The 11461-nt window shown below is 26.9% G+C and overlaps 4 protein-coding genes across 4 annotated transcripts; 3 read left to right on the top strand and 1 right to left on the bottom strand.

Moving 5' to 3' along the window:
• Positions 1-868: 868 nt before the first annotated feature.
• ENU1_020060 (hypothetical protein) lies at positions 869-1402 on the top strand (the record flags this gene model as incomplete). Its single annotated transcript, XM_008856968.1, has 1 exon — positions 869-1402. The coding sequence occupies one exon, from the start codon at positions 869-871 to the stop codon at positions 1400-1402; it is 534 nt and encodes a 177-aa protein (XP_008855190.1).
• Positions 1403-2137: 735 nt separating this feature from the next.
• ENU1_020050 (phosphoesterase, putative) lies at positions 2138-3361 on the bottom strand (the record flags this gene model as incomplete). The annotated part of the gene is made up of 1 exon (XM_008856967.1): positions 2138-3361. The coding sequence occupies one exon, from the start codon at positions 3359-3361 to the stop codon at positions 2138-2140; it is 1224 nt and encodes a 407-aa protein (XP_008855189.1).
• A 225-nt stretch (positions 3362-3586) lies between these two features.
• On the top strand, positions 3587-7260 carry ENU1_020040 (Ras guanine nucleotide exchange factor, putative; the record flags this gene model as incomplete). Its single annotated transcript, XM_008856966.1, has 2 exons — positions 3587-4237; positions 4285-7260. 2 exons carry the CDS (start codon positions 3587-3589, stop codon positions 7258-7260), a joined length of 3627 nt encoding a protein of 1208 aa, XP_008855188.1.
• Positions 7261-10661: 3401 nt separating this feature from the next.
• On the top strand, positions 10662-11045 carry ENU1_020030 (hypothetical protein; the record flags this gene model as incomplete). Its single annotated transcript, XM_008856965.1, has 1 exon — positions 10662-11045. The coding sequence occupies one exon, from the start codon at positions 10662-10664 to the stop codon at positions 11043-11045; it is 384 nt and encodes a 127-aa protein (XP_008855187.1).
• Positions 11046-11461: the final 416 nt, after the last annotated feature.

Genomic DNA, 11461 nt, shown 5'->3' with positions numbered 1-11461 from the left:
ATATAATAAAAGGGTGTTTCAAAATCCCATTCTAAATGAACAATAAAAGGATGTTTTAAACGTTCTAATATACCCTTTTCACTTTCTATATGTTGTTGTTTACTCTGAGTAACTAATTTCTTATCTATAACTTTCAATGAGTAAAACTCTTTTGTTCCTTTCTTTTGTGCAAGATAAACTCTTCCAACATTTCCTCTTCCAATTAATTTGACCTTCTTAAAATCAGTAGTTGCTGCTTTACGTTTCTTCATTATAGGGATACTGGGAAGTAAAACTGATGGTCCATTAGTTACACCTTCAGTAGTATGGGGCCGTATCGGTACTCCGTCATCTTCATCGTCTGATGAACGCGATTGGTCCGCGCTTAAATTCATATAAACTTTAACGATTTTTGAGATTATCTTTTCCTTTTGTTTTGCTTCTTCGTTTCCTAAGATTTGATTTTTAGGTTTTTCTATCTTACACAATTCATCCCTATTTTACAATTTTTTTCTCTATGAATTACTGATTTCAACTTTCTCTTTTCTTCTTTGAAAATCAAAAGAAAGTATTTTATAGAAGAAAAAGAAGAACTAAGTATTGAATATAATTTTTTATTAGTTTAATAATATAGCTTCTTATTACTATTTTTTTTTCTCAATGTAAAAAATACTGAAGATTTTGTTTTACTATTTTTAGTTAAACTGTTATATAAAACAAAAATGAAATATTCTTGAAATTTCATAAGTGAATTGTAAAATGGAAAAGAAAAAAGTAAAGTTCTCAAGAACGGATGGATTGACATGGTATTGTAAGGAATTACTTTGGATCACTGAGTTTAATTAAAAGAGGTTATGAACTAAACATTTGCCAATACATAAAATAATTAATGAAAGAGCTCTTCTTTGTATTCTTTTTCATTTGCTTTGTTTCTTCATCACAATGTTCTTCTATTCCTACTGTGTCAACTCCAAGCAATATCAAAATTAAATCATCAACTGTCTTCTCTTTAAGAATAGACAATGACGAGAAAGTTTCATTAACTTTTTGTGGTGATAATCAAATTGGTCATGCCAAAGTAGAAATGTACGACCATTGTGAAGATGGTCATTTGAGTTTCCCAATTCAATCTTTTGGTTCAATTCTTCAACATGAAGAAACAAATGCAATTGAATTAGAAGTAACAAATGGAGAAATTATTTATTTTAATGTGACTGCATTCGAACCAATTGATTTAGAGTTATGTGTTAGTATTATTAATCAGAACAATGACCCACCCAAAGACAGTTATAATCCTAAAGCAGTTTATTTACTAGGAGGAGTTCTTCTTGTTGTTATAGCATTATTGAGTCTTCTTGTTGGGTTTTTAGCAAATAAGAAATCACAACTGAGACAAAGTAATTCTTCTAAAACTATTTTTTAATTCAATGTTCTAATGAAATTTTTATATATTGTTTTCTTTTATTATAAAATTATTTTTATAGCATAATAACAATTTAAATCCACTTGCATTGTTTAAGTATTATTATTTGTTAGTGTTGTGACTTTATTCTTTCTTAAACAATTGCTTAGCCTTGAAGTTTTTTATTGAACAAATACTAAATTTAACCTAAACTTTAGAACATTCAGATTTACGTCATCTTTTAGTCTTTTTCATTAACGCTTTACAACTCAACCCATTTTATTTAATTATCATTTTTTGAATGAAGGGATTTTCAGAGATTCATAACTTGTTGTCAGGATAATTACTTTGTCTCTAAATCGACTGAACCAATGAGAATAATAAAAGTAAAAAAAAACATCGAAACAAATGTTACAAATATAAATTATTATTGAGTGTTTAAATATATTTTATCCTTTTTAAACTACAAGAACTTTTTATTTCAAAACAAGAACAAGGAACTTATTATTTAATGAACACAAACTCATTAGATAAACAGTCACAAGTTATTAGTAATACCTCAAAGAAAGGACACCATACTCGACATGAAACGCCATTACCTGGAAAAGATTATAAACAAAATGAACCAGATATATTTGGAAGTATTATTCAACAAACAAATACATCATATATAAAATCTAGTACAAATAAGTAATTTAATTTGATATGTGTTTATTTGACGTTAGTTTTTATTCATTGTATTTGAATTAAATTTTATTAATTTGAAGGTTCAATTGAAAAGATTGTTATCAAATTTTTTGCTGCTGTTCTAAAATGAGGTCCCCATGCACATGACCCAGGATGAGTGTATAAAATAAGTTCTTTAGAAGTATCTTTAATATGATACATTCCATAAGACTTACTATGAAATAATGGAACAATATAGTTAAAAGGAAATACTTGACCATCATGGGTATGACCAGCAAGTTGTAAATCAATTTGACCTGATTGAACAGAAGTTTTATATCCCTGAGGTCGATGGTGAAGAAGAATTGTATAAATATTATTATGTATTGAGGAAGTTATAGAATTAAAAATTTCATTATATTTAGTTATGCTTTGAACATCATCAATTCCAACTAATTGGATAGTTTCATCTCCAACAGTTATTTGAGCAACTTGATTTTTTAAATAAATAATTCCATAATATTCTAATATACTTGACACATATTCTTCTCCTGCCATAATATCATGATTTCCAATAGTATAATAAATAGGAATATTTCTTTCTTTGAATGCACTGAAAGAAGCAAGGTCAGTTGAAATGACATTATGTGAATCAATTAAATCACCCGTAATGACAACTAAGTCAGGATTTTCTTCAATGATCTTATTTACCATTTTTTGTGGTAATTTATCGAGTCTTGAACCAATATGAATATCAGAAATATGTGCAATACGAATTTTAGAATGTTTAAGTTTCTTTGTTTTAATAGTATAATGTATAGTAGATATATGAGTACCTCTATAAAATCCAATATTATTTAGAATAAAGGAAATAGTTAAAATACAAAATCCCCATATTTTTCTTGTTTTAAATACTAAAGAACTTCCAAAAAGTAATTTATGTATTACCTGAAATATATCATAACTTAATGCAAAAGGAAGTATTGTTGTTGGAATCATACAAATATCTAAAACAATATTTGATATTACTAATAACTTTCTTGAATATATTAATTCTTCAAAAACTTTAATATTAAATAATATCCAACAACAACAAAATGATATCCAAAAAATATGACTGGACTGTTTTAATGTAAATGTCCAAAGAAGGGTCATTGGTCTCCATATAGCATAACCAAAGGCAAGTGGAATAATAAATGAAAAGAAAATAAAACTTGAAACAACAGTAATTCTTCCTTTATTTTTATTTGAGTATTTTTGTTTCATTAATGCATATCTTCCTGAGTTGCTTTTAATATGTGGTAATTCCATCATAACAAGGGTATTTATTTTTAGTTGATAATTTCATTTTTGTGATTTTTTTTTTGTTGAATGAAGATTTTAAGTGAATGAGAATTATTATTATTATTATAAAATGTATTATTTTTAAATTAATAAAAAAAAAAGAAAAATAACAAAAAAAAAATATTTACCAATTTGAAGATAAATTTTTCTGTTTTTCTGAAAATAAACTAAAAAATTAAAGTGTAAATTGGTTTTATGCAACCAACAATTGTTATTGATCCATCACATAAAAACAGATTATTCCACAATGAAAGAAGTACAACATTTTCTACAAAATCAAATGATTCATTAGTAGGATATTTACAAAATCCTAGAAATTATATGACAGAACAACGAATACAAATAAGGTTGGCTCGTGAAGTTAATATTTTGAAAAATGGAATAGAAAGTAGTAAATTTGTCATTGTTCATAATGAAGGAAATGACACATCAAAAAGGAGAAAAGAAATTAAAAAAGTTATGCCCCCAGGATATATTGAACGAGATATTAATGGTAAAGTAATTAAAGGGGATGTTCGTGGACTTATTGAATGTTTTTGTAGTGAAGAACAAAATGGAATGATGAAAGCATTTATTTGGACTTACACAGGTTTTTGTTCTACACAAGAAATGTTAGAAGCTATGATTGAAAGATATGAAGTAGGATGTAATGATGATTCTAAACCAAGTCTATTAATTAGGGCAAGAGTAATTAGTGCAGTTAAATATTGGATTGAAAATATTTGGGGAGTTATTAAAGAAAATGAAAGTTCAGTTAATGATGTTGTTAATAAGTTATTAAATTTACTTAAAAGTTATGGAATGGTACGAGAACATCATTTAATTAAACAATGTTATCAAAGAATTGTTTGTTATTTATTATTATATAAAAATTAAATGTTAACATATTATAGATGAATGATGTTGAAGTTGAATATGTTCAATGTCAAAAGAACGTAGAACAATCAATACCTTCATTAAATAAAATTATTAGACGAACATTAAATCCAACTATTTTTCAGTCAATACATCCAATAGAATATGCTCGTCAAATAACTCTTATTGTTTCAGATATGTTTAGAAGAATTAGGTTATATGAAATGTTAATGTGGTCAAATGGTGAGAAAGAGAGTTGTCAAAATATTGTTTATGCACAAACATTTTTTAATGGACTTCAGAACCATTTCACTAGAATGATTCTAAATGAAACTGAAACAACTCAAAGAGCAGCGATTATAGAAAGACTTGTTCGTGTAGCTGATTATTGTTTTGAATATCATAATTTTGATACACTATTATGTATTCTTCTTCTTTTTAATACATCTTCCATTCATCGTTTAAAGAGGTCATTTGATTCAATAAGTGGAGAGAGTAAAAAGATATTAAATAAGTTAATTCCTATTGCTTGCCCAGATAAAAATTGGAATGTTTTAAGAGAAGAATCACGTCAGTTAGTTGGTAAACCAACAGTACCATATATTGGCTTAATATTGAGTGACCTTACTTTTACTAATTTTGGTAATAAAACTAAAGAAAATGAAATGGTTAATTTTGGTAAATGCAGACAAATTGCACATATATTAGAACAAGTTATGTTTATGCACCAACAAACATATGCTCAACTAATCATTAAAAATATAGAAATTCAAGCAGCAATAATCTCAGATTCAAGGTATGAAGTCACTATGAGTGATAAAGAAGCATTTGACATATCTTTAAAAATTGAACCTCGAACTTCATCTATTGTTCCATTATCAGCAGGATGTACACGACTAACTTTACATTATCCAGGAAAAGAATTAGTCGTGGTTGCAGCTAAAAATGCAAATGTATTAATTTCTCAAATGTTCTGGGATGCAATGGGTGTTGATGTTTCTAAATGCCAAATATATATTTTTTATACTGGAAATAGTATTAATGAATCAATGAGTCCATCTTCTCCTGTTGGAAGAATCAAGATTGCAGTAAAAGAGACTGAGGTAATTGTTACTGCTTTACAAAAAGTGTTATATGTTAATTTAGTAATGGAGTATAATAAAGAAGTATGTAAAACAACGATTCCATTAGATCCAACCCTTCCTTTAAATCAATTACAACCAATTCTTCAAACATTTACAGTAATACCATCATATCCTATCTTACTTAAAGGAGAAAAAGTTGTTGGTTGTATGTGTCCGTCATTGTCGTTAGATGAAATAGAATGGACTGATGGAGATACTATTTATTTACTACCTCTTCGTGAATTAAAAAGTCAATTAGGAGATTTATTAAGTGATAGACTTCGCTTTAAATCAGCACGGTTTTACAATGAATATGTTTTTCATTTAGATAATGTTAATGCAATAGCTATTATAGTTGATGTAATGGTAATTATTTATGTCGAAGAACATTTTAAGGCTATTTATCCAATTGAATTACTTTCTATAGAACTAAATGTTTGGAAAAATACCATTTCTTTTAGGCTAGATGAAAATTATATTGACAATAGATTAATTCTATCATTCACATCTCCACTAACATTAACATGTGATTTAACAACGGCAAGAGGATTTATTAAAAGAATTTGTCAAATTAGTAGGAAACAACGATACCAACGATTGTTTGGAACGGACCGACATGACATTGAATGTTCTAACACTGGAGTTCCAAAACAATTTGAACGATTAATTGAAGTTATCTATAATTCTGAAGAATTTACCAAACAAGGATATTTTGATGTAAGGGTTGATGATTGTGTTGCTCAAATAAGAAATTTTGAAGAACAGGGAATTATAAGAAGTCCTATTGCAGGAGGATTACTTGTTATGTATTTACTATCATTAAACGAACCAATGATTCCAATTGAACATACAAAACATTTCGTGTCATTTGATTTCCTAGATAAAGAAGATCGTATTGAGTTATTAAGAAGAGCATTTGATGAATTAACGGATGCAATGAGACCTATTGTTAGTATAGTCATACAATTATTGTCATTACATTTTTCCTTCTCTAAAGATATATTACCACAAGGATTTGCTCCTTTATTATTTTATGGTTTAACACCAGGATTATCAGAACGTATTTTATCTTTTCTAATTCTAAATTCAAGTAATGTCATTAATCAACAACCAAAAGTAGAGGTTGTACACGAATTTGTATTGTCTTTACCTTCTATTGATTTTCTCTCTACTTCTACTGTTCTTCAAATTAATGCAGGGGTTGCTGTTTCTTCAGAAGCATCACCAGCAAATGAACTAATAGCAAAAAAGAATGCAAGAATTATTCCACATTTATTAAATGATTCAACCCGTTCACTAATAGAAACACCAAGGAGGCACGTTCAAAAGAGACGTTTTGGTAAAACAGACTCTTTGAATCTAAAAGCAAAAACACAACTAACATTTGCAAATCTTAGTGATTTCCAAAAGAGTTCTCCAGTAATGAGGTCTGTTATTTTTTCTGTTGGTCCACAACGAACACAGTTCTCTCCTTCAAAATTTTGTCATTCTCCATTAAACACACCTAACTCAGTTTCTTCATCTACTACCTTAACACCTTCAATTATATCTCCTCTCAATGACTCAAGAAATTCATTAGAAGTTCCTAACCAAAAAGTAGAAAGTAAATCAATCTCTCCTTCTTCTAATGTTAGTAGCTCACAACAACCAACTGGTGTTAAACACCAAGAACATAAAATAGAGATTAACATTGATAATAAAAAGACAATTTTCTCTAGTAAATTTGGTCAAATAAGACAATTTTACGAATCTAAAGATTTAGCTGTCCCTTCTCCTCGTATAAAATCACAAACTATTCAAAGCGAAAAAACTTCTCCAAAAACTTCACCACGAATTTCTCCAAGAACACCTCCAATAATAAAGGACAAAGAACAACAAGTTGAAAAATAACGCTTTCCAATGTTTGATGTATTCTGTTTATATTTAACACTATTTTTTTTATTTTAAGTTCTTATTTATAGAAGTAATATGGGGATTAGGTAGAGATATTATTTTACGTTCTTTACCTAATTAATAGAAGTATTAAATGAATAGTAATTAACAAATGTTTTACCAGAACTTAGAAGAAGGATGAAAAGGAATTTGTATATTTAAAAAGAATTAATAAATATTATTGTTAAAGTCATAAACAAAAGATTGTTTAAGGTTTTTTTTGTTAAAGAGTTTATGAATTGTAAAGATAGCCTATTACTTCTCTTTGAATTGTTTTAGAATTTCTTGATATTGGCTTTTGCCAAACTGAGGTTAGTGATGTATTGTGTAGTAAATATTATTCTATGTATTACATTCATAAAATAGATGATGTTAATGCTAATACCTCAGAAATTTTATGTAAGCTTATTAAGATTGTGGATAGTTGTAAGTATTATGGTGGAATTCATTTTATTGAATGTAATGAGGAATATACACTGAATATAGCAAACAACACATATATCATTTATAGTTAATCAGGCGTTAGATGTGAATAGTGTTTTATTATAAATGACCAAATAATTTGTGAGGAATGTGATGGTGGTTTATGGATTTCCTTAGATATGAAACAAAAATGTGACGGTAGTGGGATATGTCATGATGGTCAGTGTTTTAGTTTGTTATTGAAATGATATGTTCTTTGTCAAAGTAATTATAATGAAAATGTTGCTGATACAATGTTTTATTAATGTTTCAATAAAACTTACTTGAAAAGTAACTGGTACAAGTCTTTGTATTTCAATTAAGAGTTTTCTACAATGATACAGATTTTACACAAGATTTATTTGGTAGTTATTGAATTTATTGTGAAGATGACTATTAGCTCAAAGATGAGATGTGTGGAGAATGTGGTTATAATTTTCTGGGTTGTCTAGTTTATTCTATAATATATGCATAAAGAAAATGTTCAGTCTGAGATGATGGTTATATTTATAAAATGAACAGTTAAAATGAATTAGAATATATTGCTAAAGAATCTGAACACTGTAAAGAAACAATTTTAATATAAAGTTGTTTGCCATATGAAAGTCATTGTTATATGATGGAATATTGGAAATGTTTTCCATGTGATAATTCTTGTAGTGAGCGCATTACAACTTCAATATTTTTATTTACTTTCAAACTAGATTCCACATCGAAAATGTGTTTTGAAAGAAGTCGGCTGTGACTTCAATTAAGTATTTCATTGTTTGCAATGCGAATCATCAGCAAATGCAAAAATGATGAATTTGAATATTACTTAAATGAGAATGAATCTATTTATCAAGAATCTGAAAGAAAAAGCAATTATTGTACTTCTTGTATTAACAGATATGTTCTTAAATATCTACTAACTGATAATGAATGACAGAGGATATATGAGTTTGTTGAATTAAGTCATACCCTATGTGAACATACTTCTTTTGGATATTGTTTAATGTGTAATTCTCCTTACCATCTTTCTTCAAATGAAGAAGAACATGCCTTTGTTTGTTTGAAATGTAATAAGACATGCTCCATTTGTACAAATGAATATTACTATGTTAATTCTGCTTAATAATTGATATTTATAGAAAGAGGAAGGTAACAGTACAAAGATATTCAGGAGTGTAGAAGAGATTAATATGACTTATTTTTATAAAATTGGAAAGTCAGATTATAATTTGACACAATCTTATGAAGATTGTTTAAACCGTGAATTTATTATTAATATTGGAAATGTTATTGTAATTCATGGAATCGTAATTATGTATATGTTTCAAATGGAGGATATATTTTATGTATTAGATTTCATATTGTATCAAAAGTAATTTTGATCAATTTATTTGAATGTTCAAATAACTTTGGAGTTAAGAATGGAGAATGTTTAAAAATTATTGTTAGAGTTATTACTGGAGTTATTATTATTAGTATTACGTTATTGTAACTTTTGTATTTAAGAAGAAACAATAAAAAAAGCTTCATGTACTACATATGATATCACAAATAAAGATTCTTTAAAATTGGATGAGGTTAATAATTAAAGAATCTCCATTAAATGCTAGTGAATTTGTATTAGAATTTAGCAGTAAAACAAGTAAACTTGTTAGTGTTGAATCAATAACTGCAATAAATAGATTGGATAGTCTCAAGAGTTCAAATAATTCTAAGAAAATATACACTTTTCATGAATTATATAGTTTAGATAAGTATTCGTTGGGTATTAAACCAAAAGAAGATGTTTTTGAAATTTGTATTGGAATTAATATTGTTTTGATTTTAATACTAAAATGTGTATCATAACATTGTGATGAAATATCATTGAAAGTTATTCAAAGTGATGAAGAATGTACTGAAAAATTGTCATTAAATTTGAATATGACATTTATTAAAACTTAATGATAATGTTTTAATACCAGAATTACTGATAATTTCAGAAGGACTTTTATTTATATTTTCGGATGAAAATGAAGAGGAAGAAGTGTGACTATTAAAGAGAATTAAAGTTAAAAGTGCTACTGAACAACAAAAAACGAGAATTTGAACATAAACCCCAAGTGATGATTCAATTTAGAAGTTAGTGTAGTGTAGTTTTTATCTGAAGAGTTTATTTAGTTGATAAAAACTCTATTATAATAGAATATGATGAATTTGGATATTTAAGTCAGTTGTTGAGCAACATTAATGAAATTAATTATTCACTTAATGTTAAATTATTTCATGACAATATCTTTTCATTGTTTTTATTTACACAAAGACTAATATTTACATAGGGTTGTCAAAAGTTAAAATGTATTAATTTTTTCAATAAATCCAGTGAGTAACACTTGTGATAAATTAATTGAACTGTTTTAGTACTTGCATAACTCTTATACAATACAACACAAAAGAGTTAAGTCAAGGTATTAGAACTCTTACATATATGGAATCAGAGATAATGAGAAATATTCATATCTATGTGATATATATTCATTTGCTATAGTAAAAGTATTAAATATTTCTTGAGAAATTTGTATTTGGCTTGAATAGTTCAAGGTTTAATCATCAATGAAAAATACCAAAGCTTGTTACGTATGGAAAAAAGTCGATCAACCAGAAAGAATGAGTGATGAATATTTCAAATTAATGAGTAAATGTTGGAATGATGACCCAAATAAAAGACATACAACTCAATCAAGTTTGATGAATTTAAAAGAATTGGTATTGACGAAGAAATTACTCTATAAGGCTATGGATATCTTTTAAGTATAAAAATGAAACAACTCCTTAAATGAATTTCTTTATTATGAATAATCCTTAGTAAAGACATTTCTTTTTGTTTATTTAAAAAAACAATCTAAAACTAAAAAAAATACTAAACTATGGATATTGAAGTAGATTATATCAATGATGAACAATTAATCCAACTCATGAAGGATGAGAAAATTAAACTACAAATATTCGATGTTCGTTCAAGTGATGTTGGGACTTGTGTAATTCACGGAGCAATCAACTACAGAGTAACTGAATTTATGAAGAAAATTCCTCAAATTCTTGAGAAGTATCATAATTATAATTACATAGTTGTTCACTGCATGAGGTCACAACAACGTGGACCAAAATGTGCTCGGGCATTAAAAGAAGCATTTATTACTTCAAAATATTTTTCAACATCCAACGTCTCTATCGTGATACTGGCAGGTGGTTTTAGTAACTTTTTCAATAAACACTTTCAAGAAGAAGATCTTTTTGATTCAATTGAATAAAACAAAGTGTATATGTTCAATTAAAATTAAAGTAATTCTAACTGACTCAAATTATATTCTACAAATCACTCCAATGAGTTATTTTTTTGTATTTTTTTACTCTTTTATTTACAAATATTCTTATCTCTAAATTAAAAATTCAATATATCTGAATATGTTTTGTACTAATAATTCCTGAGGTTATATAATACTTGATTATTATGATAGATTATGGTTATTTATTACAGTCTGTAAACTAGGATTTTCAGTGCTAATATAATAAATATTATTAATAAACATATTTCTATAACAATGACTTAATTATCATAAATGAACCAAACTCAAGTTTTCCTTGTGTTATTGATATTACTCTTTTATATTATTTGAAGGTCCTTTATTAACTAATCAACTAACTAAAGAAATATTTAATGCAATAG

Source organism: Entamoeba nuttalli (assembly GCF_000257125.1).
Source record: "Entamoeba nuttalli P19 unplaced genomic scaffold asmbl_2345, whole genome shotgun sequence".
Classification (NCBI taxonomy): Eukaryota; Evosea; order Mastigamoebida; family Endamoebidae; genus Entamoeba; species Entamoeba nuttalli.
The sequence above is the reverse complement of the archived record's forward strand: the minus strand, read 5'-3'. Positions and strand labels throughout refer to the sequence as shown.